Source organism: Hyperolius riggenbachi, chromosome 10 (assembly GCF_040937935.1).
Source record: "Hyperolius riggenbachi isolate aHypRig1 chromosome 10, aHypRig1.pri, whole genome shotgun sequence".
In the NCBI taxonomy this organism is placed as follows: domain Eukaryota; kingdom Metazoa; phylum Chordata; class Amphibia; order Anura; family Hyperoliidae; genus Hyperolius; species Hyperolius riggenbachi.
In genome coordinates this window covers 214,993,716-215,021,447 of record NC_090655.1, presented here as the reverse complement: position 1 = coordinate 215,021,447, position 27,732 = coordinate 214,993,716, and the positions used below count along the sequence as shown (strand labels likewise).

At 46.1% G+C, this 27,732-nt stretch overlaps 2 protein-coding genes across 4 annotated transcripts in view; both read left to right on the top strand.

Moving 5' to 3' along the window:
- LOC137534504 (extracellular calcium-sensing receptor-like) overlaps positions 1-4,398 on the top strand; it is a 42,023-nt gene extending 37,625 nt beyond the window's left edge. For all 3 annotated transcript variants that reach the window (XR_011024362.1, XM_068256034.1, XM_068256033.1), the window contains one exon: positions 516-4,398. Coding sequence is in view for 2 of the 3 variants with exons in the window: in XM_068256034.1 (XP_068112135.1) it covers positions 516-1,319 (804 nt within the window). In the remaining variant the exon portion in view is untranslated. The remainder of the gene's footprint in view (positions 1-515) is intronic.
- Positions 4,399-15,287: 10,889 nt separating this feature from the next.
- LOC137536803 (gastrula zinc finger protein XlCGF48.2-like) lies at positions 15,288-27,732 on the top strand. The gene is made up of 8 exons (XM_068259003.1): positions 15,288-16,506; positions 18,622-18,740; positions 18,859-18,993; positions 19,412-19,598; positions 19,828-19,919; positions 23,291-23,573; positions 26,577-27,116; positions 27,225-27,732. Exons 1-8 carry the CDS (start codon positions 15,288-15,290, stop codon positions 27,371-27,373), a joined length of 2,724 nt encoding a protein of 907 aa, XP_068115104.1. The 3' UTR covers positions 27,374-27,732.

The window sequence follows — 27,732 nt, the reverse complement described above, 5'->3', positions numbered from 1 at the left end:
TACCCTATCGGTCATTTTGCTGCATTTAAATATAGACTTTTTTCCCCCTCTAACGTTAAAATAGATTTTCTCTAAGACGACATGGTCCTTTTGATTTTTTTTTCTCTTGTACCGTCTTTTCTTCCTAACATACCTGCAAATTTGGTGATTCTAGCTTGTATGGGGCTTTGCTATTAATCCCTAAATTCAGCGGCCATTGGTGGTGAAAATGCAAAAATGTTAGCAAATTTTGGTGGAAATATTTTGAAAACAAAAAAGCAAAAATGTTAGTGCATTTTCACAAAAAAACATCTCAAAAACGAACATGGTTTGATGCGAAAATGCTTATGGCAAAGATTTGCAAGCAACACTGCACGCAACATCCAAACTTCATTTCCTGAGTTGAATACTGAATGCCTGAATTGGATGTTAGCTTTACATATTGTATTCTGGATCATAATTATGTATTCTAGTCTCAAGTGCAGGAAGCAAGAATTCTACCACATTGCTCTAATAATGTTAATTTTCTATTCCAGGTGAGTCATGGAGCCCGGGATACCTTGCTAAGTGACAGAAGACTTTTTCCTCACTTTTTTCGAACAGTACCGGATAATCAGATTCATTACAAGGCCACTGTAAAGCTGCTAGAGACTTTCAAGTGGAATTGGGTCGGGATTGTGACATCAGATGATGAATATGGAGAGAGGGAACTCCAGCAACTGAGCAAGCATCTGGCCAACCATGGAATTTGTATAGAATTCAAGATTCTTGTGTCCTATGACAATTTTCGAAATATACCTCATGAATTTCAGACTTCAGTTACTGATGTTATAATTATTTGTGGCACCTTTAGCAGAATTTTTACAGCATTTCTAGGAAATTCTTTCAGCTATCATGAAAGAAAAACATTCATCTTTCCACCTTACTGGTCATGGGATACTGATTTTCTCTACTGTAGTAATTGCAGTTTAGCCTTTTCGTCTGAGAAATTCTCTGTCTATGGAATGGTAGAATTTTTCCACAGCTATTTAGCAAACTCTAGCAGGAATGACCCATTGCAGGAAGATTTTTTGATAACGTATCAACAATGTCTATCAGACAATCAACATAAGAACACACTGATCCAAATGACAACCGGCCGGCCACTTCATAACTGCACCAAAAAAGTTAATCTTATAACGTTGCTGATTTCCACAGATTCAACCCAAGATAGAGTGTACCTTGCAGTAGACATGATGGTCCGTGCTCTAGATAATGTGTATAGGTCTTTGCATAAAAATGGAAAAAAAGACAGATGGGAAATGGAAAAACATAAATACAAAACAAAGGTAAATATATGAATTTAGTGAACAGTTCCAGAAAGGGGTTATTCCTCTGTCAGATCATTGATTGTCTCTGTCTGCTAGGTGACACCCAGTGCATGTCAGAATCAGAATCAACTTTATTGTCCAAGTCTGACAAGTATCACACCCAGATTTGTTTGTGGTACACATGGCATCAGTCAAGGGACATAGTGCAAATATCAGACAATGAGAGCAAACAACTGTAGTCACACACATAACAATTAGGATACAGGTACAATAAAGGCTCATACACACCTTCTAACAATCAGTCCAACTATCTTCCAAACTTGTCTGTTGGAAGATAAGGTCAGTGTTTGTACAGCTGACAAAAAAAAAGATGTCCAACTATCAGACAGGTTGGAATGTGTGTACAAGTCTTTTGAACAACTTTATTGTTTTTGAATGCAGACATGTTGTGCATTTAGTCATTTCACTCGCACACACAGTATTTAAATGAGTTGGTTGTTTAGTTGGTTGGCATGTGTGTACGTACTTATCAGGTAAACAACTTGTTATGTGGTTGGTCATGTTGTGTGGTTGATTGTGCATTAAGTCGGACGTGTGTATGAGCCTTAAGTCAAGGATTTCAGATAGGTGTAGGAGACTGTGAGGTTGTGTATGGGAAAGGACTTGAGTTTAGGGAAAGGACTTCTTGGGGGTAGAAGGTGTTCCTTAGTGGAGATGTTCCTAAAGCAGTGGCATGAGGTGAGCAGTTTGAAGTAACTCCTACTGGGGTAAAAGGGGTTGTGCATCATCCTGTTGGCCTTTTACCACAGTCTTGATGTGTGGATGGAGGTAGTAGCGTCGTGATGGGGGTGCGAGGGGTGCGACCCGCACCAGGTGGGGTGACCCCAGCCGCCCTAGAGGGGTGTGCTGGAATGGAGGGGAGAGCCGCAGGCAGTGGCGTCGCTAGGGGCTTACAAGTCGGGCCAGTGTCCCTGACCTGAGCAGAGGTGCCTGTGATATGGGGGACCGGAGTGCCCACCGGCAGTGCCCCGAATGTTTTCATGGCAACGGAGCATGGCTGCAGTGATAGAGACACTCTTAGCCTTCATGGGTATCACATGGGGGCGGGCAGCCAGTGAGAGAGAGGATTGAGCCTAACTCAACTCTCACTGCCCGGCCCCATGTGATCCCGGCCAGGCACCAGCATCTGTGTGCATTTCCTCCCCGCGCACTATGATTTAACAACAGGAGCAGGGTATTGAGAGATGCTGGGCAGGGAGGACTGGGACTACAGAGAAGGAAACTGATGGGCGCTGTGGAGACACACATGGAAGCACACGTGGAAGCTATAAGAGGCAAGTGACGTCTCCAGTCCCAGCCATCCAGCTCTGCTTTCTGAACACATAGGAGTCAGGACACAGCCTGTGTCGGACTGTGCCTGTGTGCTGATGCTGCGGCTTACGGCTAGGGACTGCGGGGAATGTGTATGCATAGTATATAAATCACCTGATCTCCCTACTGACCTTACAGACCCAGTGTCCATATGATGTAGTTTTGGCAAAACTAGCCCAGGAAGGAGGGACAGTTTGCACCAAGGTCAGCCAGGCACACTCTGTGTAAGCTTCTCCCCCCCCTTCCTTCCACTATACAGCCTCTCAGTGACCTGCCCTCTGCTCACTCCAGCCTGCATTTTATTTTAGTAACCCTTACACTTCTGGTCCTGGCTTCCTTAACTTTGTGTATCCTACTTTCACAATCCATAGTTGCTGCTTATCATTTTCTATTAAAAAGGTATTCAGGTGGCCATACATCAGGTGACTTGGCTGATTGACCATCAGATTCAATTATAATATTTGAAGCAGATGAAAATTGGTGCCACCAATTGCATGTCCGATCGATCAGGCAACCAATTTCGGGCTAAAATTGGCCGCATGTATTGTACGGACATGCTGTAAGATGTAGGGCTGACTTTCTCGATCAGGTGCGCAGTGGTAATGGTGAGCGATATCGGGGCAAACGTGTCGCAACCACCAGCGCTGTTCCCCCAGTGTATAAATGTGCATGTATGTGTGCATTTACCCATTACCTGTCCTGTGTCACGGTGCCCGTCCGTCTCCCGAATCCGCTGCTTTTCCATTAGCCTTATACACGCCACCAGCATGGCATATGGCACACACACGTCGGTGTGCTATAGGGCTAATGGAAGAGCGCCGGATTCAGAAGACGGCTGGGCACTGAGACACATGAAAGGTCATGTTTAAATGCACCCTACACTGGAGGCACCTACCAATCTAACCTATACTGTGGGCAGCTACCTATGTAATCTATACTGGGGCACCTACCTATCTAACCTGTATTGGGGGCACCTACCTACCTAGCTAGCCTATACTGGTGACAACTATACTGGCTACCTATATTGGAGGCACCTACCTAACTAACCTATACTGGGGGCACCTACCTATCTAACCTATGCTGGGGGACACTATTCTGGCTACCTATATTAGCCCACTGCCTTACTGTTACAGTTACCCCCACCCATGTGATGTCATGTCCACACCCATTTTTCAGCCGATGCGCGCTTCGTTTTTTTTTGGGGGGGGGGGTGTCAGTAAATTATCCGCACCAGGTGTCAAACACCCTAGGTACGCCACTGGATGGAGGCCAACAGTGGCAAGGGCGACCCAATGCTCCTCCCGGCAGTGATAGAGGCAATGTAGAAGCTAGTCAGCAGCTGCAGCAGAATACCAAACTTTTTTTCAGTTGTCTCAGGAAGAACAACCTCTGCTGAGACTTCATTTGGGGTTTAGTGGTGTTCTCCACCTATCTCAGATAATTTGTGATGGTAGTGCAAAGGAACCGAATGTTTGGTACCCTGGAGACCTCTGTGTCATTGATTAACCTCCTGAGCAGTGCATTTCTGTCTGGATTAATGAATCAAACATGTTACACTTTCTTTCAAGAATTTTAGGCCTCCAATTTTTAAGTCATAACTCACCAAAATATATCAGAATTAACCACTTGAGGACCTAGGGCTTTCTACCCCTTAAGGACCGGCCACTTTTTTTCCATTCAGACCACTGCAGCTTTCACGGTTTATTGCTCGCTCATACAACCTACCACCTAAATGAATTTTGGCTCCTTTTCTTGTCACTAATAAAGCTTTCTTTTGATGCTATTTGATTGCTCCTGCGATTTTTACTTTTTATTATATTCATCAAAAAAGACATGAATTTTGGCAAAAAAATGATTTTTTTAACTTTCTGTGCTGACATTTTTCAAATAAAGTAAAATTTCTGTATACATGCAGCGCGAAAAATGTGGACAAACATGTTTTTGATAAAAAAAAACCCATTCAGTGTATATTTATTGGTTTGGGTAAAAGTTATAGCGTTTACAAACTATGGTGCCAAAAGTGAATTTTCCCATTTTCAAGCATCTCTGACTTTTCTGACCCCCTGTCATGTTTCATGAGGGGCTAGAATTCCAGGATAGTATAAATACCCCCCAAATGACCCCATTTTGGAAAGAAGACATCCCAAAGTATTCACTGAGAGGCATAGTGAGTTCATAGAAGATATTATTTTTTGTCACAAGTAAGCGGAAAATGACACTTTGTGAGAAAAAAAAAAAAAAAAAAAAGTTTCCATTTCTTCTAACTTGCGACAAAAAAAAATGAAATCTGCCACGGACTCACCATGCCCCTCTCTGAATACCTTGAAGGGTCTACTTTCCAAAATGGGGTCATTTGTGGGGTGTGTTTACTGTCCTGACATTTTGGGGGGTGCTAAATTGTAAGCACCCCTGTAAAGCCTAAAGGTGCTCATTGGACTTTGGGCCCCTTAGCGCAGTTAGGCTGCAAAAAAGTGCCACACATGTGGTATTGCCGTACTCAGGAGAAGTAGTATAATGTGTTTTGGGGTGTATTTTTACACATACCCATGCTGGGTGGGAGAAATATCTCTGTAAATGACAATGTTTTGATTTTTTTTACACACAATTGTCCATTTACAGAGTTATTTCTCCCACCCAGCATGGGTATGTGTAAAAATACACCCCAAAACACATTATACTACTTCTCCCGAGTACGGCGGTACCACATGTGTGGCACTTTTTTGCACCCCAAGTACGCTAAGGGGCCCAAAGTCCAATGAGTACCTTTAGGATTTCACAGGTCATTTTGCGGAATTTGATTTCCAGACTACTCCTCACTAGTGGTGCTCAGCAGAGCTCGAATATTCGAGTAGCTCGAATATTCGAGCTCTTTTTCAGCTATTCGAGCTCGGTATTCGAGCTCCGAATAGCTGTAGCTATTCGAATGGGCTATTCGAGAACACTCGAATAGCCCATTCACTATTCGAGCTATTCGAGCAAACCGGCGCTATTCGAGCTCGGTACCGAGCTCGAATAGCGTCATAGCCCAGATTGATGTGCTTAGAGCCAATCAGAGGGCTCCCAGGCCCTCTGACGGCAGCCAATCACAGAGGGGGACCCTGGCCAGCCCCTACCCTATAAATAGCGGCCGCCATGTTCGGGTTTTCCATGCTTGCCTGAGACTTGTACAGAGAGAGATCTGCTCCTTTGTGCTTTGGCTTAGCAAGTGCTCTATTGTGTTCATTTACCTAGCGTTTTTGCTCACCTACACCTGCCATATACACCTGTATTGTTGTTATTTAGATAGACATTGTATTTTAGTTAGTAGCTTGTGTGTTACATTAGAGACAGGCAGCTGCTGCAAGCTTACAGGTTTAGGCCTCAGGGGGGCCTTGCCTCTGTGGGCAGCTGTCCTCTGTTTATTTCTCTCATCATCTATACCAGTATTTCTGCTGTCCTTTACTAATAGTATTGTAGTTATACTGTACTAGGAGTAGGACACTCACTGACTGTCACTGTTTATAGGCTACTAGCTAGCTCCTGCGTGTGTGCACTCACTCACTGTCTGTGTGTACACACACTCTATTTCCTTCTGATTACTGATTGATTATTGTTAGTTGTACTTACTTACTACTTACTCTTACTGTACCCGTAGGGACACTCACTGTCACTGTTCATATAGGCTACTAGCTCCTGCGTGTGCGCACTCACTGTCTGAGTGTACACACACAACACACACTCTATTTCCTTCTGATCGCTGATTGATTATTGTAATTAGTTAGTTCTACTTACTGTTACTACTTACTCTTACTGTACTAGGAGTCTAGGACACTCAGTCACTGTGTTCATAGGCTACTAGCTCCTGCGTGCGTGCACTCACTGTCTGAGTGTACACACACCCACACTCCATTTCCTTCTGATCGCTGATTGATTATTGTTATTAGTTAGTTCTACTTACTGTTACTACTTACTTACTCTTACTGTACTAGGAGTCTAGGACACTCAGTCACTGTGTCCATAGGCTACTAGCTCCTGCGTGCGTGCACTCACTGTCTGAGTGTACACACACCACCCACACTCCATTTCCTTCTGATCGCTGATTGATTATTGTTATTAGTTAGTTCTACTACTTACTGTTACTACTTACTGTACTAGGAGTCTAGGACACTCAGTCACTGTGTCCATAGGCTACTAGCTCCTGCGTGCGTGCACTCACTGTCTGAGTGTACACACACCACCCACACTCCATTTCCTTCTGATCGCTGATTGATTATTGTTATTAGTTAGTTCTACTACTTACTGTTACTACTTACTTACTCTTACTGTACTAGGAGTCTAGGACACCCAGTCACTGTGTCCATAGGCTACTAGCTCCTGCGTGCGTGCACTCACTGTCTGAGTGTACACACACCACCCACACTCCATTTCCTTCTGATCGCTGATTGATTATTGTTATTAGTTAGTTCTACTACTTACTGTTACTACTTACTTACTCTTACTGTACTAGGAGTCTAGGACACCCAGTCACTGTGTCCATAGGCTACTAGCTCCTGCGTGCGTGCACTCACTGTCTGAGTGTACACACACCACCCACACTCCATTTCCTTCTGATCGCTGATTGATTATTGTTATTAGTTAGTTCTACTTACTGTTACTACTTACTTACTCTTACTGTACTAGGAGTCTAGGACACTCAGTCACTGTGTCCATAGGCTACTAGCTCCTGCGTGCGTGCACTCACTGTCTGAGTGTACACACACCACCCACACTCCATTTCCTTCTGATCGCTGATTGATTATTGTTATTAGTTAGTTCTACTACTTACTGTTACTACTTACTGTACTAGGAGTCTAGGACACTCAGTCACTGTGTCCATAGGCTACTAGCTCCTGCGTGCGTGCACTCACTGTCTGAGTCAGTGTACACACACCACCCACACTCCATTTCCTTCTGATCGCTGATTGATTATTGTTATTAGTTAGTTCTACTACTTACTGTTACTACTTACTTACTCTTACTGTACTAGGAGTCTAGGACACCCAGTCACTGTGTCCATAGGCTACTAGCTCCTGCGTGCGTGCACTCACTGTCTGAGTGTACACACACCACCCACACTCCATTTCCTTCTGATCGCTGATTGATTATTGTTATTAGTTAGTTCTACTTACTGTTACTACTTACTTACTCTTACTGTACTAGGAGTCTAGGACACTCAGTCACTGTGTCCATAGGCTACTAGCTCCTGCGTGCGTGCACTCACTGTCTGAGTGTACACACACCACCCACACTCCATTTCCTTCTGATCGCTGATTGATTATTGTTATTAGTTAGTTCTACTACTTACTGTTACTACTTACTGTACTAGGAGTCTAGGACACTCAGTCACTGTGTCCATAGGCTACTAGCTCCTGCGTGCGTGCACTCACTGTCTGAGTGTACACACACCACCCACACTCCATTTCCTTCTGATCGCTGATTGATTATTGTTATTAGTTAGTTCTACTACTTACTGTTACTACTTACTTACTCTTACTGTACTAGGAGTCTAGGACACCCAGTCACTGTGTCCATAGGCTACTAGCTCCTGCGTGCGTGCACTCACTGTCTGAGTGTACACACACCACCCACACTCCATTTCCTTCTGATCGCTGATTGATTATTGTTATTAGTTAGTTCTACTTACTGTTACTACTTACTTACTCTTACTGTACTAGGAGTCTAGGACACTCAGTCACTGTGTCCATAGGCTACTAGCTCCTGCGTGCGTGCACTCACTGTCTGAGTGTACACACACACCACCCACACTCCATTTCCTTCTGATCGCTGATTGATTATTGTTATTAGTTAGTTCTACTTACTGTTACTACTTACTTACTCTTACCGTACTAGGAGTCTAGGACACTCAGTCACTGTGTCCATAGGCTACTAGCTCCTGCGTGCGTGCACTCACTGTCTGAGTGTACACACACTAAATTTACTTGTGATTACTACTACTGATTATTGTAACTGCTAGTTGTACTTCCTGACTGTTAATACTTACTTACTGTACTAGGGGACACTCACTCAGTCACCTCACCAACCAACCCACTCCATTAAAGTACCCCACTTTTCACCCGCCCTTTTACAAAACTTTTGTCTATACGCCCAAAACATTGAAGATGTCTGGAAGTGGCAGCCAGCGCGGTTTGGGCAAGGGGAAGGGCAGCAAGGGAATCAGGAAGAGAGGGAGCAGCATTGTGGCAAGCCGCGGCCGCGGGCGCGCCACCATGCACAGTTCCGCAGCAGCAGCAGCAGCGTCAGTGGCTAACATTCCTCCCATAGCCACTGGCCGTGGACGCCTTGGGCGCCGCCCAGGAGGAGCATCTGCAACTCACGCTGCAGAGACACAGCAGCAGCAGCGTGTAGCACCTGCTCCCATTTTCCTCCAGCCGGGTCGGAAACGTCCCATTGAGGAAAAGGATGCAGACACTGTGGTGCAACTCATGACGGAGGATGAGCAGCCCGCCATCAGCTCTGCATCCGAGGCCTCCACCCTCACCACCACCACCACCACCACCCCTGTTCGCAGCAGCCGCCCAGCAGGGTCTGGGGAGGAGGCCAGTTCACCGTCAGTCGCCGACCTCTCATTCAGCACTCTTTTGACCCCAGGCATGATGAGTCAATTGAATGCTGTTGTTGGCGATTTGGAGGAGGAGATGCTGATGGGCACTTTGGGGGAGGAGGGATTGGACAGCAAGACTGTGGCGACAGTCAAGCGTCCCATCCATGCATCAGCAGAGGAGTTTGGGGGGTCATCATCAGAGCAGGACATGTTTCAGGAGGGGCATGATGATGATGACCCGGTGACAGACAGAGACTGGGTGCCAACACATCCAGAGGATGTCGTCCTCAGCAGCTCTGAGGAGGAGGAGGAGGATGCGGTTGTGGGCCTTGCAAGGAGGCGCATCATTGCAAGCATTGGCAGCGTCCCACAGCCTGCTGGTGTCTCAGGCTCAGCAGCAGCAGCAGCAGCATCAGCCAGTACCACCACCAGCCGCACCCAAGACCCCCCCCCCCCCCCCAACCACCACAGGGAAACAGGCAGCAGCGCTTCCATGCCGTAGGGGGATGTTTTTGTCACCAATCTGGCGGTTTTTCACCATGCCCACAGTGTACAGCAAGTACGCCACTTGCAACCACTGTCAGCGGAAGTTGAGCAGAGGTGCAGACCCCTTGAAGTTCAGCACCAGCTCGCTGATCAACCACCTTTCTGCGAAACACTTCCACCAGCATGAGGAGTTCCAGAGGCTGAAGGCATCTGGTGCTGGCAGTGGCACCAATCCCATCACTGCACAGCCTTCAGCAGCAGCAGCAGCAACAGCAGCCACCCGCCCTCCTGCTCCTCCAGCAGCACCAGCAGGAGTGCGGAAACGCCCTGCTCCTCCCCCCTCTGCAACTCCTGCCGCCGACACTGAGGCCTGTTCTGGCAGCCAGTCCTCAGTGGCCTCCTCTGCTCCGTCTGCTGATTCCCGTGCCAGCAAAAAGGCACGCCAGAGCCTTTTGAGCGAGTCCTTCCAGGGGGTGGTTAGGGCTCTGCCTCCCAGCAGCCGTCGCGTGCGGCAGCTGAACGGCTTGCTGGCACGGGCCATGTGCTCCCAACTCCTGCCGTACACGCTCGTGCAGGAGGGGAGCGACATGCGGGCGCTGCTTGCTTGTGCAGCCCCAGACTGGCAGCTCCCCAGCAGACACTTCTTCGCCCGCAAGGCCATTCCTGCACTGCACCGCTTTGTGATGGCCAATGTGGAGCGAGGGCTGGAGCACGCGGTTGGTGAAAGGGTCCACGTCACCATGGACTCCTGGAGCAGCCGCTTCGGGACAGGCCGCTACCTGTCCTTCACTGTCCACTGGGTCAGCTTGGTGGAAGGGGGTGAGGATGGGAGAGCAGCAGCGGGCACAGCAGCAGCAGCAACACAGTGGGTGGTGCCACCCCGCAGGGTCAGGGGAACTGCAGCGGGTTCCTCCGATCCTCTGCCATCCTCCGCCACACCTGGCCAAACCCCCCGCCTCAGCAGCAGTGTGAAGGCCCGCCACTGCCAAGCGCTGCTGCACTTGGTCAGCCTTGGCAAGACCAAGCTGACGGCAGCCCACGTGTTGGCCAAACTCCAGGAGCAGGAGCGGATTTGGCTGACCCCCAGAGGCCTCAGAGTCGGAGAGGTGGTGTCCGACAATGGGGCCAATCTGGTTGCTGCCATAGACAGGGGAAACCTGACCCACATCCCCTGTCTTGCCCACGTGCTGAACCTGGTGGTGCAGAAGTTCCTGCGCACCTACCAGGGGATGGACGAGCTGCTGGAAACGGCAAGGAACGTTGTGCGTCACTTCCGGCGCTCGGCTGCAGCCTGTGCGAGCCTGGAAGACGTGCAAAAGGAGCTGGATCTGCCACGCCATCGGCTGATCATTGACGTTCCGACTCGCTGGAACTCCACCCTGGCGATGTTGGAGCGTCTGGTTGAACAGAAGCACGCTGTCAACCACTACCTTGCCCTGGCCACTGTTTCCGCAGCTCAGAGAAGGGACAAGACCAGCAACATCCCGTCCATCGTCCCCGATGATGACTGGAGGCACATGCAGCAGGTGTGCTTAGTGCTGGCTCCCTTCCTGCAGGCCACAAACATGGTGAGCAGGGACCATGCTATGGTCTGCGAGTGGGTGCCCCTGGTTTCTCTGCTGAACAGGGCACTCGATGCTTTGCTGGCACAGGGAGCGGCAGCCTTGGACCAGCAGGAGCGGCAAGCAGCTGCACAGTCCACCTCTGAGGGGGAGGAGGAGGAGGACTTGGTGGAGGTCCCTGACCTGGCTGCTGATGAGGGGGATCAGCGCAGTGCAGCTGAGTTGGTGCGGGGGTGGAGAGAGGATGAGGCAGCAGAGGAGGAGGATGAGGAGGACAGCACTGACGTCGATGTGCCAGCAGACGTGGCCCGCCTCTTCCCAATGGCAGCGCACATGCTGACGTGCCTGCGCAGGGACCCCAGGGTGATCCAGATGAAGCAGAGGGAGGACATCTGGATCAGCATGATGTTGGACCCACGCCTCAAGGGGAAGTTGAGCCAGTTCCTGCCGCCTGCAGGAGGAGACCCAGCGCAACAAATAAGGAGCTTGCAGCAGGCCCTTGTTGAGCGCTTGGAGGAAGCCTTCCCCCAGCCTTCCACCCCCACTGTCCAGCAGCCAGCACAGAGGCAGCAGCAGGTGCCTGCATCCAGCAGCAGCGAGCGCCCCACAGACCTGCTGTCTCTCAGCCACGAGCTCTACAGGACTGTAGAGGCTCCGGCAGCAGTGACTAGAGAGGAGATGCATGCAGCAGCATCCTCCTCCGGTCACAGCCAGCGCCTGACCCGCATGGTGGCTGACTACATGGGGTCCTACAGCGGGCTTGACAGCGATGCCCCTGTTGATCCCATGGAGTATTGGGTCAAGCGCATGGAGATCTGGAGCGAGCTGGCGCAGTACGCCCTGGAAGTGCTGTCCTGCCCCCCTTCCAGCGTGCTGTCCGAGCGCTGCTTCAGTGCAGCTGGTGGCGTGGTCACCGAGAAACGCTCACGTCTGTCTCACAAGTCTGTGGACAGACTGACGTTTCTCAAGATGAACCAGGCGTGGGTGGAAGGCGAGTTCCTGGCCCCTGTTGTCGGCGAGAGGGGGACATGAACTGGCTGCCGGAACTTAGTACCATCGTTAATGTGCCTTACCACCCTTTACCACCTCCTGGCTCCTGCTCACTAAGCCAGCCTGGTTCACTTTGACTATTACGTCGCCTGCAGCCACACATTTCACACCTACAGTGGGCTGCTGCTGTGTACTGCCCTTCTGCTGTCTGTCTGTGTTTCCCACTGCCAGGGTACACAGAATTACCGTCTGCTGCCACTCTGCCACCAGCTATTACGTCACAACAATAGCTGCTCACACTGCTCCTCCATTCCTCCTGCTGCTGCTGTCTGTCTGTGTTTCCCACTGCCAGGGTACACAGAATTACCTTCTGCTGCCACTCTGCCACCAGCTATTACGTCAAAACAATAGCTATATTGGTTGTAAAACCAAAACCAAAAAAAACCAATAAAAAAAAAAAAAGGTTTAATTTTTCTGAGGTGCCCGGGTTGAAAACTGTGTTGTCCCAGTTGTGTATTGGACACAATGTGGGCTGCACGACCGCTGTCTGGGACCTCCTGTTGTGTTTATTTACAGCCCTGGTATCACCGCTAGGTACCAGGGCTATTATGTCACGCTGCCTACCTGCTGCCACACTCACACTGCTCCTCCATTCCTCCTGCTGCTGCTGTCTGTCTGTGTTTCCCACTGCCAGGGTACACAGAATTACCGTCTGCTGCCACTCTGCCACCAGCTATTACGTCACAACAATAGCTGCTCACACTGCTCCTCCATTCCTCCTGCTGCTGCTGTCTGTCTGTGTTTCCCACTGCCAGGGTACACAGAATTACCTTCTGCTGCCACTCTGCCACCAGCTATTACGTCAAAACAATAGCTATATTGGTTGTAAAACCAAAACCAAAAAAAACCAATAAAAAAAAAAAAAGGTTTAATTTTTCTGAGGTGCCCGGGTTGAAAACTGTGTTGTCCCAGTTGTGTATTGGACACAATGTGGGCTGCACGACCGCTGTCTGGGACCTCCTGTTGTGTTTATTTACAGCCCTGGTATCACCGCTAGGTACCAGGGCTATTATGTCACGCTGCCTACCTGCTGCCACACTCACACTGCTCCTCCATTCCTCCTGCTGCTGCTGTCTGTCTGTGTTTCCCACTGCCAGGGTACACAGAATTACCGTCTGCTGCCACTCTGCCACCAGCTATTACGTCACAACAATAGCTGCTCACACTGCTCCTCCATTCCTCCTGCTGCTGCTGTCTGTCTGTGTTTCCCACTGCCAGGGTACACAGAATTACCTTCTGCTGCCACTCTGCCACCAGCTATTACGTCAAAACAATAGCTATATTGGTTGTAAAACCAAAACCAAAAAAAACCAATAAAAAAAAAAAAAGGTTTAATTTTTCTGAGGTGCCCGGGTTGAAAACTGTGTTGTCCCAGTTGTGTATTGGACACAATGTGGGCTGCACGACCGCTGTCTGGGACCTCCTGTTGTGTTTATTTACAGCCCTGGTATCACCGCTAGGTACCAGGGCTATTATGTCACGGCGAGCTGCCTGCCTCATTGACTGCCTGCTGCCACACACTCATCCTCCTCCTCCTGCTGCTGAATTTACCTCCTGCTGTCTTTGTGTTTCCACTGCCAGGGAGCACATACAATGGCGCTTCCAACATGCGTGCGCCCACCAGCTATTTGTTACGCTCAAAAATAGCTGCATTTCTTTAAAAAAAAATTTGAAAAGAGAAATACGTGAAGAAGAAGAAGAAGACGATATTGAAAAAGAAGGAGAAGGAGAAGATGAAGAAGAAGATGAAGAAGAAGATGAAGAAGAAGAAGATGAAGATGAAGATGAAGAAGAAGAAGATGAAGAAGAAGATGAAGAAGATGAAGATGAAGAAGAAGAAGAAGATGATGAAGAAGATGAAGAAGAAGAAGAAGAAGATGAAGAAGATGAAGAAGAAGAAGAAGAAGATGAAGAAGAAGAAGATGAAGAAGAAGAAGATGAAGAAGAAGATGAAGAAGATGAAGAAGAAGATGAAGAAGATGAAGATGAAGAAGAAGAAGAAGATGATGAAGAAGATGAAGAAGAAGAAGAAGAAGATGAAGAAGATGAAGAAGAAGAAGAAGAAGATGAAGAAGAAGAAGAAGAAGATGAAGAAGATGAAGAAGATGAAGAAGAAGATGAAGATGAAGAAGATGAAGATGAAGAAGATGAAGATGAAGAAGATGAAGAAGATGAAGAAGAAGAAGAAGATGAAGAAGAAGAAGAAGAAGATGAAGAAGAAGATGAAGAAGATGAAGATGAAGAAGAAGAAGAAGATGATGAAGAAGAAGAAGAAGAAGAAGAAGAAGATCTAGAAGAAGATTAAGAAAGATAAAGAAGAAGAAGAACAAGTATATACAGTAACACTACACTACTGAACCAAATTAAGGACACAACTTCTCTTTCCACATTTTTTTTTAAAGGAACATCCCCACATAATCACTTGCTGTTGTTACTTGGAAAAAAAGATGTTTCTTGCATCATTCACCCTCAAAACAAGTGTTGGAAGCTATTTTGGGCCAATTCGAATAGTCAGCTCGAATAGTGAGCTCGAATACCGACTCGAATAGTGAGCTCGAAGTCCGAGGTCGAATCGAATAGTAAAAAATATTCGACTCGAATATTCGACTGACCTCGAATAATTTACTATTCGAATTCGACCAAATTCGAATTTTTAAAAGGGGTATTTGAGCACCACTGCATTCCAATAAGGGAGTCTTCTCAAAAGTTCCTCAGATTTGCGATAAAGGAAGAAAAGACGATTCAACATTTTCAGTTCACGGTCCTTCCTTTCGGGATATCATCGGCACCGAGGATATTCTCGAAAGTAATGGCGGAAGTGATAAAATACTTACATTCGGAAGGAATTCTCATAATTCCATATCTAGACGACCTCCTGGTAGTGGCAGAGTCATACCAAAGAGCAGAAGAAAACACAAGAAGAGTGCTGGATCAATTACAGATCCTGGGATGGATAGTAAATTGGGACAAGTCGGTCCTACAACCAACGTCAAAAATCCAGTTTCTAGGAGTCATAATAAATTCAGAAACAGAAAAAATGTACTTAACAAGCGAAAAGATAAAGAAATTGAAAACAATAATACAGGAATGCATAAGAGATCCAAAAATGACTATAAGACAAGTGATGAAAGTATTAGGTTTCCTAACATCAACAGCTCCAGCCATACAGTGGGCAATGATGCATACGAGACACTTACAAAATTGGATGATGGAAGTCTGGAACAAAACACAAGACGGTCTAGAAAAACAGGTGATATGCCCAGTAACAGTTCTAAAATCCTTGGAATGGTGGTTGTCGGAAAAGATTCTCACCGAAGGCAGGATGTGGACTATTCCAACAGGAAAGATTATCACAACAGATGCGAGTCTTTTAGGTTGGGGAGCGCATCTGGAAGGGAAGATGTTCCAGGGTTTATGGCCAAGGAGGATAAGAAGTCAATCATCCAATTACAGAGAGTTAGCAGCAATACAAAGAGCATTGGAACAGAGTTTACAGATGCTGAAAGGTCACCATGTTCAAGCCAGGACAGACAACACCACAGCAGTGGCCTATTTAAATCGGCAAGGGGGGACACGGTCAAGAAAGCTGATGGACCTGGCCATGAACATATTAATAATAGCGGAAGAAAACTTCCTGTCATTATCGGCAATACATCTGAAAGGGTCACTGAACACGATAGCAGACTTTCTGAGCAGACACAGAATATCAAATTCAGAAATGGAAATATCAAACAGGATGTTCAGGAATTTAACCAAGCGGTGGGGTCGGCCGCGGTTGGACATGTTCGCAAACAAGAAAAACACAAAGTGCAGGAGGTTCTACTCTTTGAATCCAAACGAAGGAGCGGAAGCAGTGGATGCGCTCAGTCAGAACTGGATATTCGACAAGGGTTATGCTTTTCCACCAATACAAATGATTCCACGTGTTTTACAAAAATTATTACAGACCAAAGCAATGCTAATTATGGTAGTCCCGGATTGGCCAGGAAGAAGCTGGTATCCACTACTACTAAAAATGAGGCTGGAGGGTCCAGTGACAATTCCGCACAAGGAAGTACTAGCTCAAGGGTCAGGAGCAACTGGAAGCTCTATACCAAATCTAAACCTGTCAGCCTGGCTTCTGAGAGGTCTCCTCTGAGGAGAAGGGGAGTTTCAGAAAGAGTCATAAGTACTTTGCTAGACTGCAGGAAAAAGGTGACAAGAAAGATATACCTAAAATATTGGAAAACTTTCAATATGTGGCAGAAAGAATCTGAATTCAAGGGTGAATTAGTACCGACAGTGTTAGAGTTTCTACAAGATGGTGTAGAAAAGAATATTTCATTAAGTACTTTAAAGGTACAGGTAGCAGCAATATCTACCTTTTTGGATGTAAGGTTAGCAAGGGACCCCCTTATCATCCAATATTTCAAGTCAGTAGAAAGAAAGAAGCCTATGGTAAATAGAAAAGTTCCAAGTTGGGATTTATCCTTGGTTTTGAAGGTACTAAAAGGAGAGCCCTTTGAACCTATATCAGAAATTTCCCTCAGACTTCTAACAATGAAGATTGTTTTTCTCATAGCTATTACCTCAGCTAGACGCGTGAGTGAGTTAGAAGCCCTATGTTGCGACGAACCTTTTTGTATTATCCTTGAGGATGAAGTAATACTGAAAACCTGTGATGAATTTCTGCCTAAAGTAGCTACAAATTTTCATAGATCTCAAGAAATTGTGTTACCATCATTTAAAGAACAGCCAGGTTTGGATGTTAGAAGATGTCTTATATGCTATTTAGAGAGGGTAGCGGAGTTTAGGAGTTCTAGAGCCCTGCTAATCAACACGTCAGGGGCTACAAAAGGCGGAAAGATGTAAAAAAGAACAATAGCTAAATGGATAAAACTGTGTATAGAGGAATCCTATAAGATCACAGGTGACACAGTATTAGGTACAGTTAGAGCCCATTCAGCTAGAGCAGCGGCCACTTCATGGGCTTACAGAGCGGGTGCTACGCCAGAAGAGATCTGCAGAGCAGCTACGTGGTCAAGTCTAAGCACCTTCTCTAGACACTACAAAGTGAACCTGATGTCTGCAAGACAGCAATCATTTGGGAGAAAAGTCCTGCAGGCAGTCGGCCCACCCTAATTTGGTAAGATTCTTGCTCATCTTCTCGTGGTGGACCTGTCCTGGAGGTTAATGGAAAAACCAATGTTAGTTACCTGGTAACATCCTTTTTAGTAACCTCCAGGACAGGTCCGTAACCCACCCTATTAAGGGTTTATATGTATATATATATGTGTATATAAAAGTTGAGATGTATATGTATATGCAGAATTGATATAAAAACCCCTTTGTTTTAGGTGAACAGTTCTTGGAATTGACTGGTGATCGAGGGGTTGAACAAAGATTTATAGAGTACTCTATCTGGACGTTTCCTGTTCCTGGGAGGAGCCTGTCGTTCTCATGGTGGACCTGTCCTGGAGGTTACTAAAAAGGATGTTACCAGGTAACTAACATTGGTTTTCAGCACTTTGCAATTGAAGAAGCACCAAAAAGTAGCAATGAAGTACTATAAAAATTATTTGGAGTATTTTCTTGCTTGCTTGAGGTTTAAAAGGCATTTAATTGACAAGTTGTGAAATATCACCTAGGAGAAAAAGCTAATTGCATATGGGCCCTGGTGTGAATTGTAGCACATGGGGCTAAAGAAATGTAATGATGAGACTTGTAGTACATGTGGGTGGAGAGATATGATGGGATTTGCACTACATGTAAATGTATGAGGTATAATATATTCATATAACTGCATTGGGCATAATAATAATAATAATAATAATAACTCTAATGATGGACTCAAAGTGCTTGAGAGCTGAAACCACTAGGGGCGCACTCAGCAGGCTTACACGCTCAGCAGACTTAGTACTGGCTTACTGAATAAGAAGCAGTGAGATTTGAACCCTGGTCTCCTATGTCCAAGGCGGTGCCTGTAACCAGTACACTATCCAGCCACTATAACATCAGAATAACATTGGACTCAGTGTGGAAAGGCTTTATACCCATTATTCTTCTTACCACAGTTGAGTGACTGTACCATGTAGTGTTTTGTGTGACCAGCTATGAGCATGGTTGGCCATGACCCTGGTACTGCAGATGTTTTTGTTTCAGTAACATGGACAAAATAGCTTGCTGGTAAAAATAACATAACAGTCTATCCCACAACGGCTGTGCAACACATAATATATCACCATCATGACTTAGCCCAGAACCCTACAGTCCTTTTAATTCCCAACGTATTATCCCGTTACAGAGAGGAGTTTCCTGTGGAGGTCACATGACCACATCAGAAGGATGGAGAAGGACTGGAGTCATGTGTCTGAGAGCATATTAAATCTCACCCTGGAAATCATTTACCTGCTGACTGGAGAGGTGAGGAGAATTCTGGGAGTGTCACATGACATCACTGTTATGAAAACAAACACCTAACTGAGGGGTGAGAAACATTCTTGAATTACAACTTTACCTGACTCTTGGTGTTTGAATACAGGGTTTTCCTCTGGTGAAGCCTGGCGATCATGTGACCATCACTCTGCCTCTAAATCACTCACTAGAATGCAAGAAAAACAACAAGCAGATGATCCTAGAAGTCATCAAGAAGATAATTGAGCTGCTGACAGGAGAGGTGAGCAGTGCTGGGAATCATGGGACGTTATCAAATAACAGGAAGGGTGTGTCTAATGAGTTGTGTTAGGTTCCTATGAGGTGTGGAAATGTTACTGTTTCTCCATGGAGGGAAATAATGGTAGTATATCTGTGTGGGGAGGATTGTGCTTGGATGTTCAGAACTACCCATAACCTCTACCACAGCTGGCACAAGGTTCATAATGTTTTTAATGTCTTTTACTATGCATGGATGCCTATCTTTAATGTCACATGTTTTCTTTTGGGGATGTCAGGGGGCAGCCTTTTTTACATTTACTATTCCTGGATTAAATTGTGTTTTGCTAAGTTGCAAATGTGTGCTGAATTATTTTGTACTTTATTACAAATGAATGTTTCCCTGTATTGTGGCTCTCTGTGTCACATTTTCTGCATTGCAGGAGGTGGGGGAACTTCTGGGAGGACAGAGGGATGAGGACACTGTTATGGCAGATCGGAAGGTCCTTAAGGGAGAGCTAGAAGATGAAGATGAGGAAATTGTGATGGAGGAGTGGCAATATTTAGAAGGACACAAAGCTCTCTACAAGGATTTCATGATGAAGAATGTGCTGCCCCTCACATCTCCGGGTAAGAGGAGACTTTCATTTCCTTGCAGAGGAGAAAGCAGCATGGAGAGATCCCCCATAAACACACAGGAACAATATCCAAAGGCAAAACTAAAGACCTTTGTTAGCTCTAGAGCAAAAACAGCTGTCCATTAAAGTCTTTTTTATTTGGTTATACCATGACCTCGATTAAAACTTTCACAGAAATGCCCCCCAAAAATGTGTATTCAGATAGTCCGTGTTTCCCACAGATGGATCCAGTAACAGAAGCCCACATTGTGCAGGTTCTCCTTATTCCCAGAAATTGGCACCGGAAGATGACACCAACCCACACTACTATGAGGTAGGTGCAGCTGGAAATGGAGGTCTACAACTCAAAAGCAAGGCTGTGGAGTTGGACCATAAATCTTTGAACTCCAACATCTCAGTTTGTGGTATCTCCTACTCCAACTCTGACTCCTCTGTTTTTAATATACTAATGTTTTTCCCTTGTGGCTGGATGGTGTAATGGTTAAGGGCTCTGCCTCTGACACAGGAGACCAGGGTTTGAATCTCAGCTCTGCCTGTTCAGTAAGCCAGCACCTATTCAGTAGGAGACCTTAGGCAAGTCTCCCTAACACTGCTACTGCCTATAGAGCGTGTCCTAGTGGCTGCAGCTCTGGTGCTTTGAGTCCGCCAGGAGAAAAGCGTGATATAAATGTTATTTGTCTTGTCTTGTCCTTGTTGATTGAGCAGCACGGTGGCGTAGTGGTTAGCTCTCTCGCCTTGCAGCACTGGGTCCCTGGTTTGAATCCTAGCCAGGGCACTATCTGCAAAGAGTTTGTATGTTCTCTCCGTGTCTGTGTGGGTTTCCTCCGGGCACTCCGGTTTCCTCCCACATTCCAAAAACCATACGGATAAGTTAGTTGGCTTCCCCCTAAAAAACATTGGCCCTAGACTACAGTACTTACACTACATAATATAGACATATGGCAATGGTAGGGATTAGAGATTGTGAGCTCCTTTGAGGGACAGTTAGTGACAAGATATATATATACACATTGTACAGCGCTGCATAATATGTCGGCGCTATATAAATACTAAATAATAATAATAATAATTGAGCACAACATACAGGTAATTTCATCACTGCCAAAGCTTAGCAATTTTAAATGTTAACCACTTGCCGACCAGGAGAATTTTCACTGATCGGTGCTGCGTGGGCTCTACAGCCCGCAGCACCTATCAGGAGTGCAGCAGGGCGATCAGACTACCCCCCTTTTTTCCCCACTAGGGGGATGTCCTGCTGGGGGGGGTCTGATCGCCGCCGGCCATTAGTGGGTAGCGGGGGGGGGGGGGGGGGGCGCTCCTCAAAGCCCCCCTCCGCAGCGTTTTGTGCGCTCCCTCCCTCCCCTTACCTCCCTCTCCCTTCCTGGGCTGCGCAGGACGGATATCCGTCCTGCGCATTGTGGGATAGGCTTCAGCCTATCATATGCCGGCGATCCCCGGCCAATCAGAGGCCGGGGATCGCCGATCTGCCTTACGGTGCTGCTGCGCAGCAGCGCCGTATCATGTAAACAGCAGGGATTTCTTCCCCGCCTGTTTACATTTTGCCGGCGAGCCGCTATCGGCGGCTCTCCGGCTGTTCACGGAGACACCCTCCGTCAACTGACATGGAAAGGCCGCTCGATCGAGCGGCCGTTTCCATGGTAACCCGCAGACGACCAGTTTACGCCAATCGGCGTTAGCTGGTCGTCAAGAGGTTAAGATGGTGTTTGGATTTGGGAACTAAACAAAGAACTACTGGCTAGGAATGTGAACCCTAATGAGCATACAAGGCAGTGACTACCAGTTTGAATGACAATACCATTAAAGGACAACTGAAGCGAGAGGGATATGGAGGCTACTATATTTATTTCCTTTTAAGCAAAACCATTTGCCTGGCTATCTGTTGATCCTCTGCCTCTAATACGTTTAGCCAGACTCTGAACAAGCATGCAGCATATCAGGTGTTTCCGACATTATTGTCAGATCTGACTAGATTAGCTGCATGCCAGTTTCAGGTGTATCACACACCTGCAGACACTGCTGCAACCAAATAGATCAGAAGGGCTGCCAGGCAACTGGTGTTGTTTAAAAGGAAATAATTACGACAGTCTCCATTTTCTTCTCACTTCAGTTGTCCTTTACATTTTAGAACTAAAATCTATAGCTAAACCTATGTCATGGTACATTTTGTTTGTCAAATTGGTTGAAGAAACTAAAACATTCATTAACCTTAAAGTTAAAACAAGCAATTATGCAATAAAAACAATCAAGTTTTTTTTTTTTTTATAATATAAAGAAATTACAAAGTTTAAAATAATATTATTACCATAGATAAAAATCAGAAGAACCAATAATAGGGTACCTGAATCAGTAAAGGAAAGATGGAAGGCACTGGGAAGTTCCAGGAGAATTGCTTTTGTCTGATTGCCTAGTACTCATGTGGAATGCAAAAACTTATTCTCAGGCCCAGTGCACACCAAAACCGCTAGCAGATCGTCAAAACGCTAGCGGTTTTGGGAGCAGAGAGCCGATATTTGCCGGATGCACACCGAGCGGATTTTGTATGAGATCCGCCGGCCGCATCAGCATCCGCGTGGCTAATGTATCTCTATGGGCTGGTGCACACCGGCGGTTTGAGGTTTTAAGCAAACCGCAAACGTGCAGCAAGAGGCACGTTTGCGGCTTGCTAAAAACCTCAAACCGCCGGTGTGCACCAGCCCATAGAGATACATTAGCCATGCGGATTTTCAGGCGGCTGCGGCCAGCGGATCCGCCCGGTGTGCACTGGGCCTCAAAGGAAACAAAGGGAATAAGGAGGCTACCATTTTCATGCTTTTATAAACAATGCCAGTTGCCTGGCTGGCATGCTGAAATTTTGGCTTTATCAACATATAGGGCTTGATTCACTAAGACAAACAGCATGCCTTATCCACGTTAACAGGCCTTATCAGAGATAACACGCCTTACCTGATGTAACACTCCTTATCAGAGATAAAACACCTTATCAAAGTTAACATGCCTTATTAGAGTAGCATAGTGAGCGCTACGAGCTGATGCCTGCTAATTGGCAATGATGAGAGTTCCACTCATCCTGCCCTGAGCCCCTGCAGGTTTGTAGCGATCGCTATGCTACTCTGATAAGGCATGTTAACTTTGATAAGGCATGTTAACTTTGATAAGATGTGATATCTCTGATAAGGGGTGTTAACTCGGATAAGGCATGCTATTTGTCTTAGTGAATCAAGCCTATAGGGTGAAAACCCTGGTGATGTGTCTGATCCAAGTTCATCAGCTGGTGTTAGTGAATGCTCCAGAAGATGTCCCTGGACCAGTTTTAGAATAATTTTTTTTTCTAGCTTACCTCCTATGCACCTAGGTGCATTTTACGGTCAGGTGTGTCTTATGGATCAAAATATGCAATGCTTTAATATGTTTATTATCTGTGAAATAGAACATTTTATTTGTATATCTTGTACAGTATATTGTATTTTTTCATTACAATATAAATATATCAGGATTTGGATTCAATACTCCAGATACCCAATAATTGCTTCCAACTCCACAGTCCTGTTCAGAAGTATCTTCAAACTGTAAGAGATAACAGTGTTTTATGTTTTCATATTGTTGTATTATTCACATCTTAAATATATTGATCTAATCTTTATTTGTATGATTTTTGGGGTGTAGAGTGAAAAACTAGAACTAAGACATATAAGCATTGAGGAAGAAGAGACAGATGAGAGGCAGTTTAGGGAGGAAGAGGAACTTATGCAGTCTATTAAAGAGGAAGTAGAAGAAGATGAAACATATGATTCCTATGATCAACAGTCTACGGAGGAGGGTGAAATGATGAGGATAATTAAAGAGGAAGAAGATGACCTGTATCATTCATATGATGAGCAATCTACGCAGTGTGATGTAAGGACTCTGACAATTAAAGACAAAGAATTTTCTATAAATTCCAGCATAGGTAAGTTATAAAAATTCCAGGGAGGAGTGGGGGGTAAAACCTTGACATATGAAAGGCCAATCTTCATTCCTCAGTATCGTCAGATTCCCTACAAAAGAGGAGGAGATACTGTACACCATATGAGAGACCCATCTCCATTCCTCAGCATAACACCATGTTCCCAATAAATGAGGAGGAGATACTGTACACCATATGAAAGGCCCATCTCCATTCCTCAGCATAACACCATGTTCCCAACAAATGAGGAGGAGATACTGTACACCATATGAGAGGCCCATCTCCATTCCTCAGTATAACATCATGTTCCCAACAAATGAGGAGGAGATACTGTACACCATATAAGAGGCCCATCTCCATTCCTCAGTATAACATCATGTTCCCAACAAATGAGGGGGAGATACTGTACACCATATGAAAGGTCCATCTCCATTCCTCAGCATAACACCATGTTCCCAACAAATGAGAAGGAGATACTGTACACCATATAAGAGGCCCATCTCCATTCCTCAGTATAACATCATGTTCCCAACAAATGAGGAGGAGATACTGTACACCATATGGGAGGCCCATCTCCATTCCTCAGCATAACACCATGTTCCCAACAAATGAGGAGGAGACACTGTACACCAGGGGTGCCCACACTTTTTCGGCTCGCGAGCTACTTTAAAATTTGCAGAGGCCAGGAGATCTACCAACGGTTTAAATGCTAAGCACGCCCCCCACCCCTCCCCCGCGTAGGTTAGCCAGGTATATGTGCCCGCAGCATAGGTTACATGCCCTCAGTATAGGTTAGCCAGGTATATGGGCCCTCAGTGTAGATTAGCCAGGTATATGGGGCCTCAGTGTAGTTAGCCAGGTATATGGTCCCTCAGTGTAGTTAGCCAGGTATATGGGCCCCCAGTGTAGGTTAGCCAGGTATATGGGCCCCCAGTGTAGGTTAGCCAGGTATATGGGCCCCCAGTGTAGGTTAGCCAGGTATATGGGCCCTCAGTGTAGTTAGCCAGGTATATGGGCCCTCAGTGTAGTTAGCCAGGTATATGGGCCCCCAGTGTAGGTTAGCCAGGTATATGGGCCCCCAGTGTAGGTTAGCCAGGTATATGGGCCCCCAGTGTAGGTTAGCCAGGTATATGGGCCCCCAGTGTAGGTTAGCCAGGTATATGGGCCCCCAGTGTAGGTTAGCCAGGTATATGGGCCCCCAGTGTAGGTTAGCCAGGTATATGGGCCCCCAGTGTAGGTTAGCCAGGTATATGGGCCCCCAGTGTAGGTTAGCCAGGTATATGGGCCCCCAGTGTAGGTTAGCCAGGTATATGGGCCCCCAGTGTGGGTTAGCCAGGTATATGGGCCCCCAGTGTAGGTTAGCCAGGTATATGGGCCCCCAGTGTAGGTTAGCCAGGTATATGGGCCCCCAGTGTAGGTTAGCCAGCCAGGTATATGGTCCCTCAGTGTAGGTTAGCAAGGTATATGGGCCCCCAGTGTAGGTTAGCCAGGTATATGGGCCTGCAGTGTAGGTTAGCAAGGTATATGGGCCCCCAGTGTAGGTTAGCAAGGTATATGGGCCCCCAGTGTAGGTTAGCCAGGTATATCGGCCCTCCAGGCATATGTACCTGCAGCGTAGGTTAGCAGGCAGGCAGAGAAGAGGCGGCGAGGAGAGACTCTGGCAGGCCAATGGGATGCAGGAGAGAGGCGGCGCGGCTGCTACGTCATGGCTGGGGGCGGCGCCGGGCACGTTACAAGCACGCACGTTGCAGGCTGCCCGTCGCCGGCCCCAGCCATGACGTAGCGGCCGCGCCGCCTCTCTCCTCCCTCTCTCCTCGCCTGCATCCTTATTGGCCAGCAGCTAAACATGATGAGCTGCTGGCCGCAACAAACATTTACGAGACGCGGCCTACCAAGAAGGCGGTTGCAATCTACCGGTAGATCGCGATTGACCTATTGGGCAGCCCTGCTGTACACCATATGAAAGGCCCATCTCCATTCCTCAGCATAACACCATGTTCCCAATAAATGAGTAGGAGATACTGTACACCATATGAGAGGCCCATCTCCATTCCTCAGTATAACATCATGTTCACAACAAATAAGGAGGAGATACTGTACACCATATGAAAGGCCCATCTCCATTACTCAGTATAACACCATGTTCCCAGCAAATGAGGAGGAGATATTGTACACCATATGAGAGGTCCATTTCCATTCCTCAGTATAACATCATGTTCCCAACAAATGAGAAGAAGATACTGTACACCATATGAAAGGCCCATCTCCATTCCTCAGTATAACATCATGTTCCCAACAAATGAGGAGGAGATACTGTACACCATATGAAAGGCCCATCTCCATTCCTCAGTATAACATCATGTTCCCAACAAATGAGGAGGAGATACTGTACACCATATGAAAGGCCCATCTCCATTCCTCAGTATAACATCATGTTCCCAACAAATGAGGAGGAGATACTGTACACCATATGAAAGGCCCATCTCCATTCCTCAGTATAACATTATGTTCTCAACAAATGAGGAGGAGATACTGTACACCATATGAGAGGCCCATCTCTATTCCTCAGTATAACATCATGTTCTCAACAAATGAGGAGGAGATACTGTACACCATATGAGAGGCCCATCTCCATTCCTCAGCGTAACATCATGTTCCCAACAAATGAAGAGGAGATACTGTACACAATATGAAAGGCCCATCTCCATTCCAAAGTATAACATCACGTTCCCTAGAAATAAAACTGGCATCTAGTATGCCATGTAGAAAGCCCATCTCCATTCCTCAGCTTCAGTCCATATTTTTACTAGCTAAGGTCGGTGTAGGTTCATCTCCATCCCATGCATAAGAATATCATCTCTGTGACCCAGTGTGCTATAGTTGGTTTGGGTGGCCCACGTCTGTGATGGAGCTCAGTGACTTTGATGACTACTAGTTCAGCCTACACGTCTTCTGATTGTAGAATATGAAACATTAACGTCTGTAATAGGAATAATTTTCCTTTAGGTGGGAGACACAATGTGAACACCTTGGAACAACACCTCATATCAGATCCTGAAGATGATTCAGAAGATAACTGCACAGCTCAATTTTCTCCTGGAGGAAACCCTGTTTTTGGAAACGCCCATCACAGAATATTGCCTTGTCCTGAATGCAGCAAATTTTGCGATTCTGAGGCCTCTCTTGCTTTGCACCTGAAGACGCATGCATCAAAGCATCCATTGTCCTGTTCAGAATGTGGGAAATGTTTTAGATGGAAGTCAGATGTTGTTAGGCATCAGAGAGTTCACAATGAAGAGAGGCCCTATGCTTGTTCTGAGTGTAAGAAATCTTTCAAAGAAGCCAGGCATCTGCAGATCCATCAGAGAGTTCACACTGTGGAAAGACCCTTTTCGTGCACCATGTGTGACAAAAACTTCACTCATATATCTGCCCTCAAAAGTCATCTGAAGGTCCACACTGGTGAGAAGCCGTTTTCCTGCCCTGAGTGTGGGAAATGTTTTATTCATAAAGGATCCCTTTTTAAACACCAGAAGATTCACACAGGTGAGCGTCCATTCTCTTGTTCAGACTGTGGGAAATGTTTTGTTTATAAAGGAGCCCTTCTTGAGCACCAGAGAATTCACTCACGTGAGCATTTCTTTACCTGTGCAGAGTGTGGGAAAGGCTTCAGTCATAAAGGAAACTTGCATAAGCACCAGAGAACTCACACGGGCGAGCGGCCTTTTTCTTGTTCTGAGTGCGACAAATGTTTTACACGGAAAGAAGGTCTACTTGAACACCAGAAAAAGCACAGCTGCTGATACTTATGACAAATATAGAGTTTAATTCTATAGATTTGATTATTTTCAGTTTAGAGAAATTTCATCGTAAAAATGGAGTTGTTAAAGTGACACTGAAGTGAAAAAAAAATGATATAATGAATTGGTTGTGTAGTACGGATAATTACTAGAGCATTAGTAACAAAGAAAAGCATCTCATATTTTTATTTTCAGTTATATAGCTTTTTTTTTCATAACATTGCATCATTCTCTAATATTTGCAGTTTACACACTACACTCAGCATCTAAATGATTTCACAGAGCAGGCTAGTGAACTTTTGAAGTTTCCCCTGCAGAAAAACAAACTACAGTGACTGACACTTGCGATAATAAGCTTCAGA

What these genes read in the sequence shown, in the direction of transcription:
- LOC137536803 (XM_068259003.1), top strand. Translation starts at nt 15,288, where the DNA reads ATGGATAGTAAATTGGGACAAGTCGGTCCTACAACCAACGTCAAAAAT. An exon ending in AGTTTCAGAAAGAGTCATAA is followed by an intron (nt 16,507 to 18,621) that starts GTACTTTGCTAG and finishes ATCCCGTTACAG; the next exon opens with AGAGGAGTTTCCTGTGGAGG. An exon ending in GCTGCCCCTCACATCTCCGG is followed by an intron (nt 19,599 to 19,827) that starts GTAAGAGGAGAC and finishes TGTTTCCCACAG; the next exon opens with ATGGATCCAGTAACAGAAGC.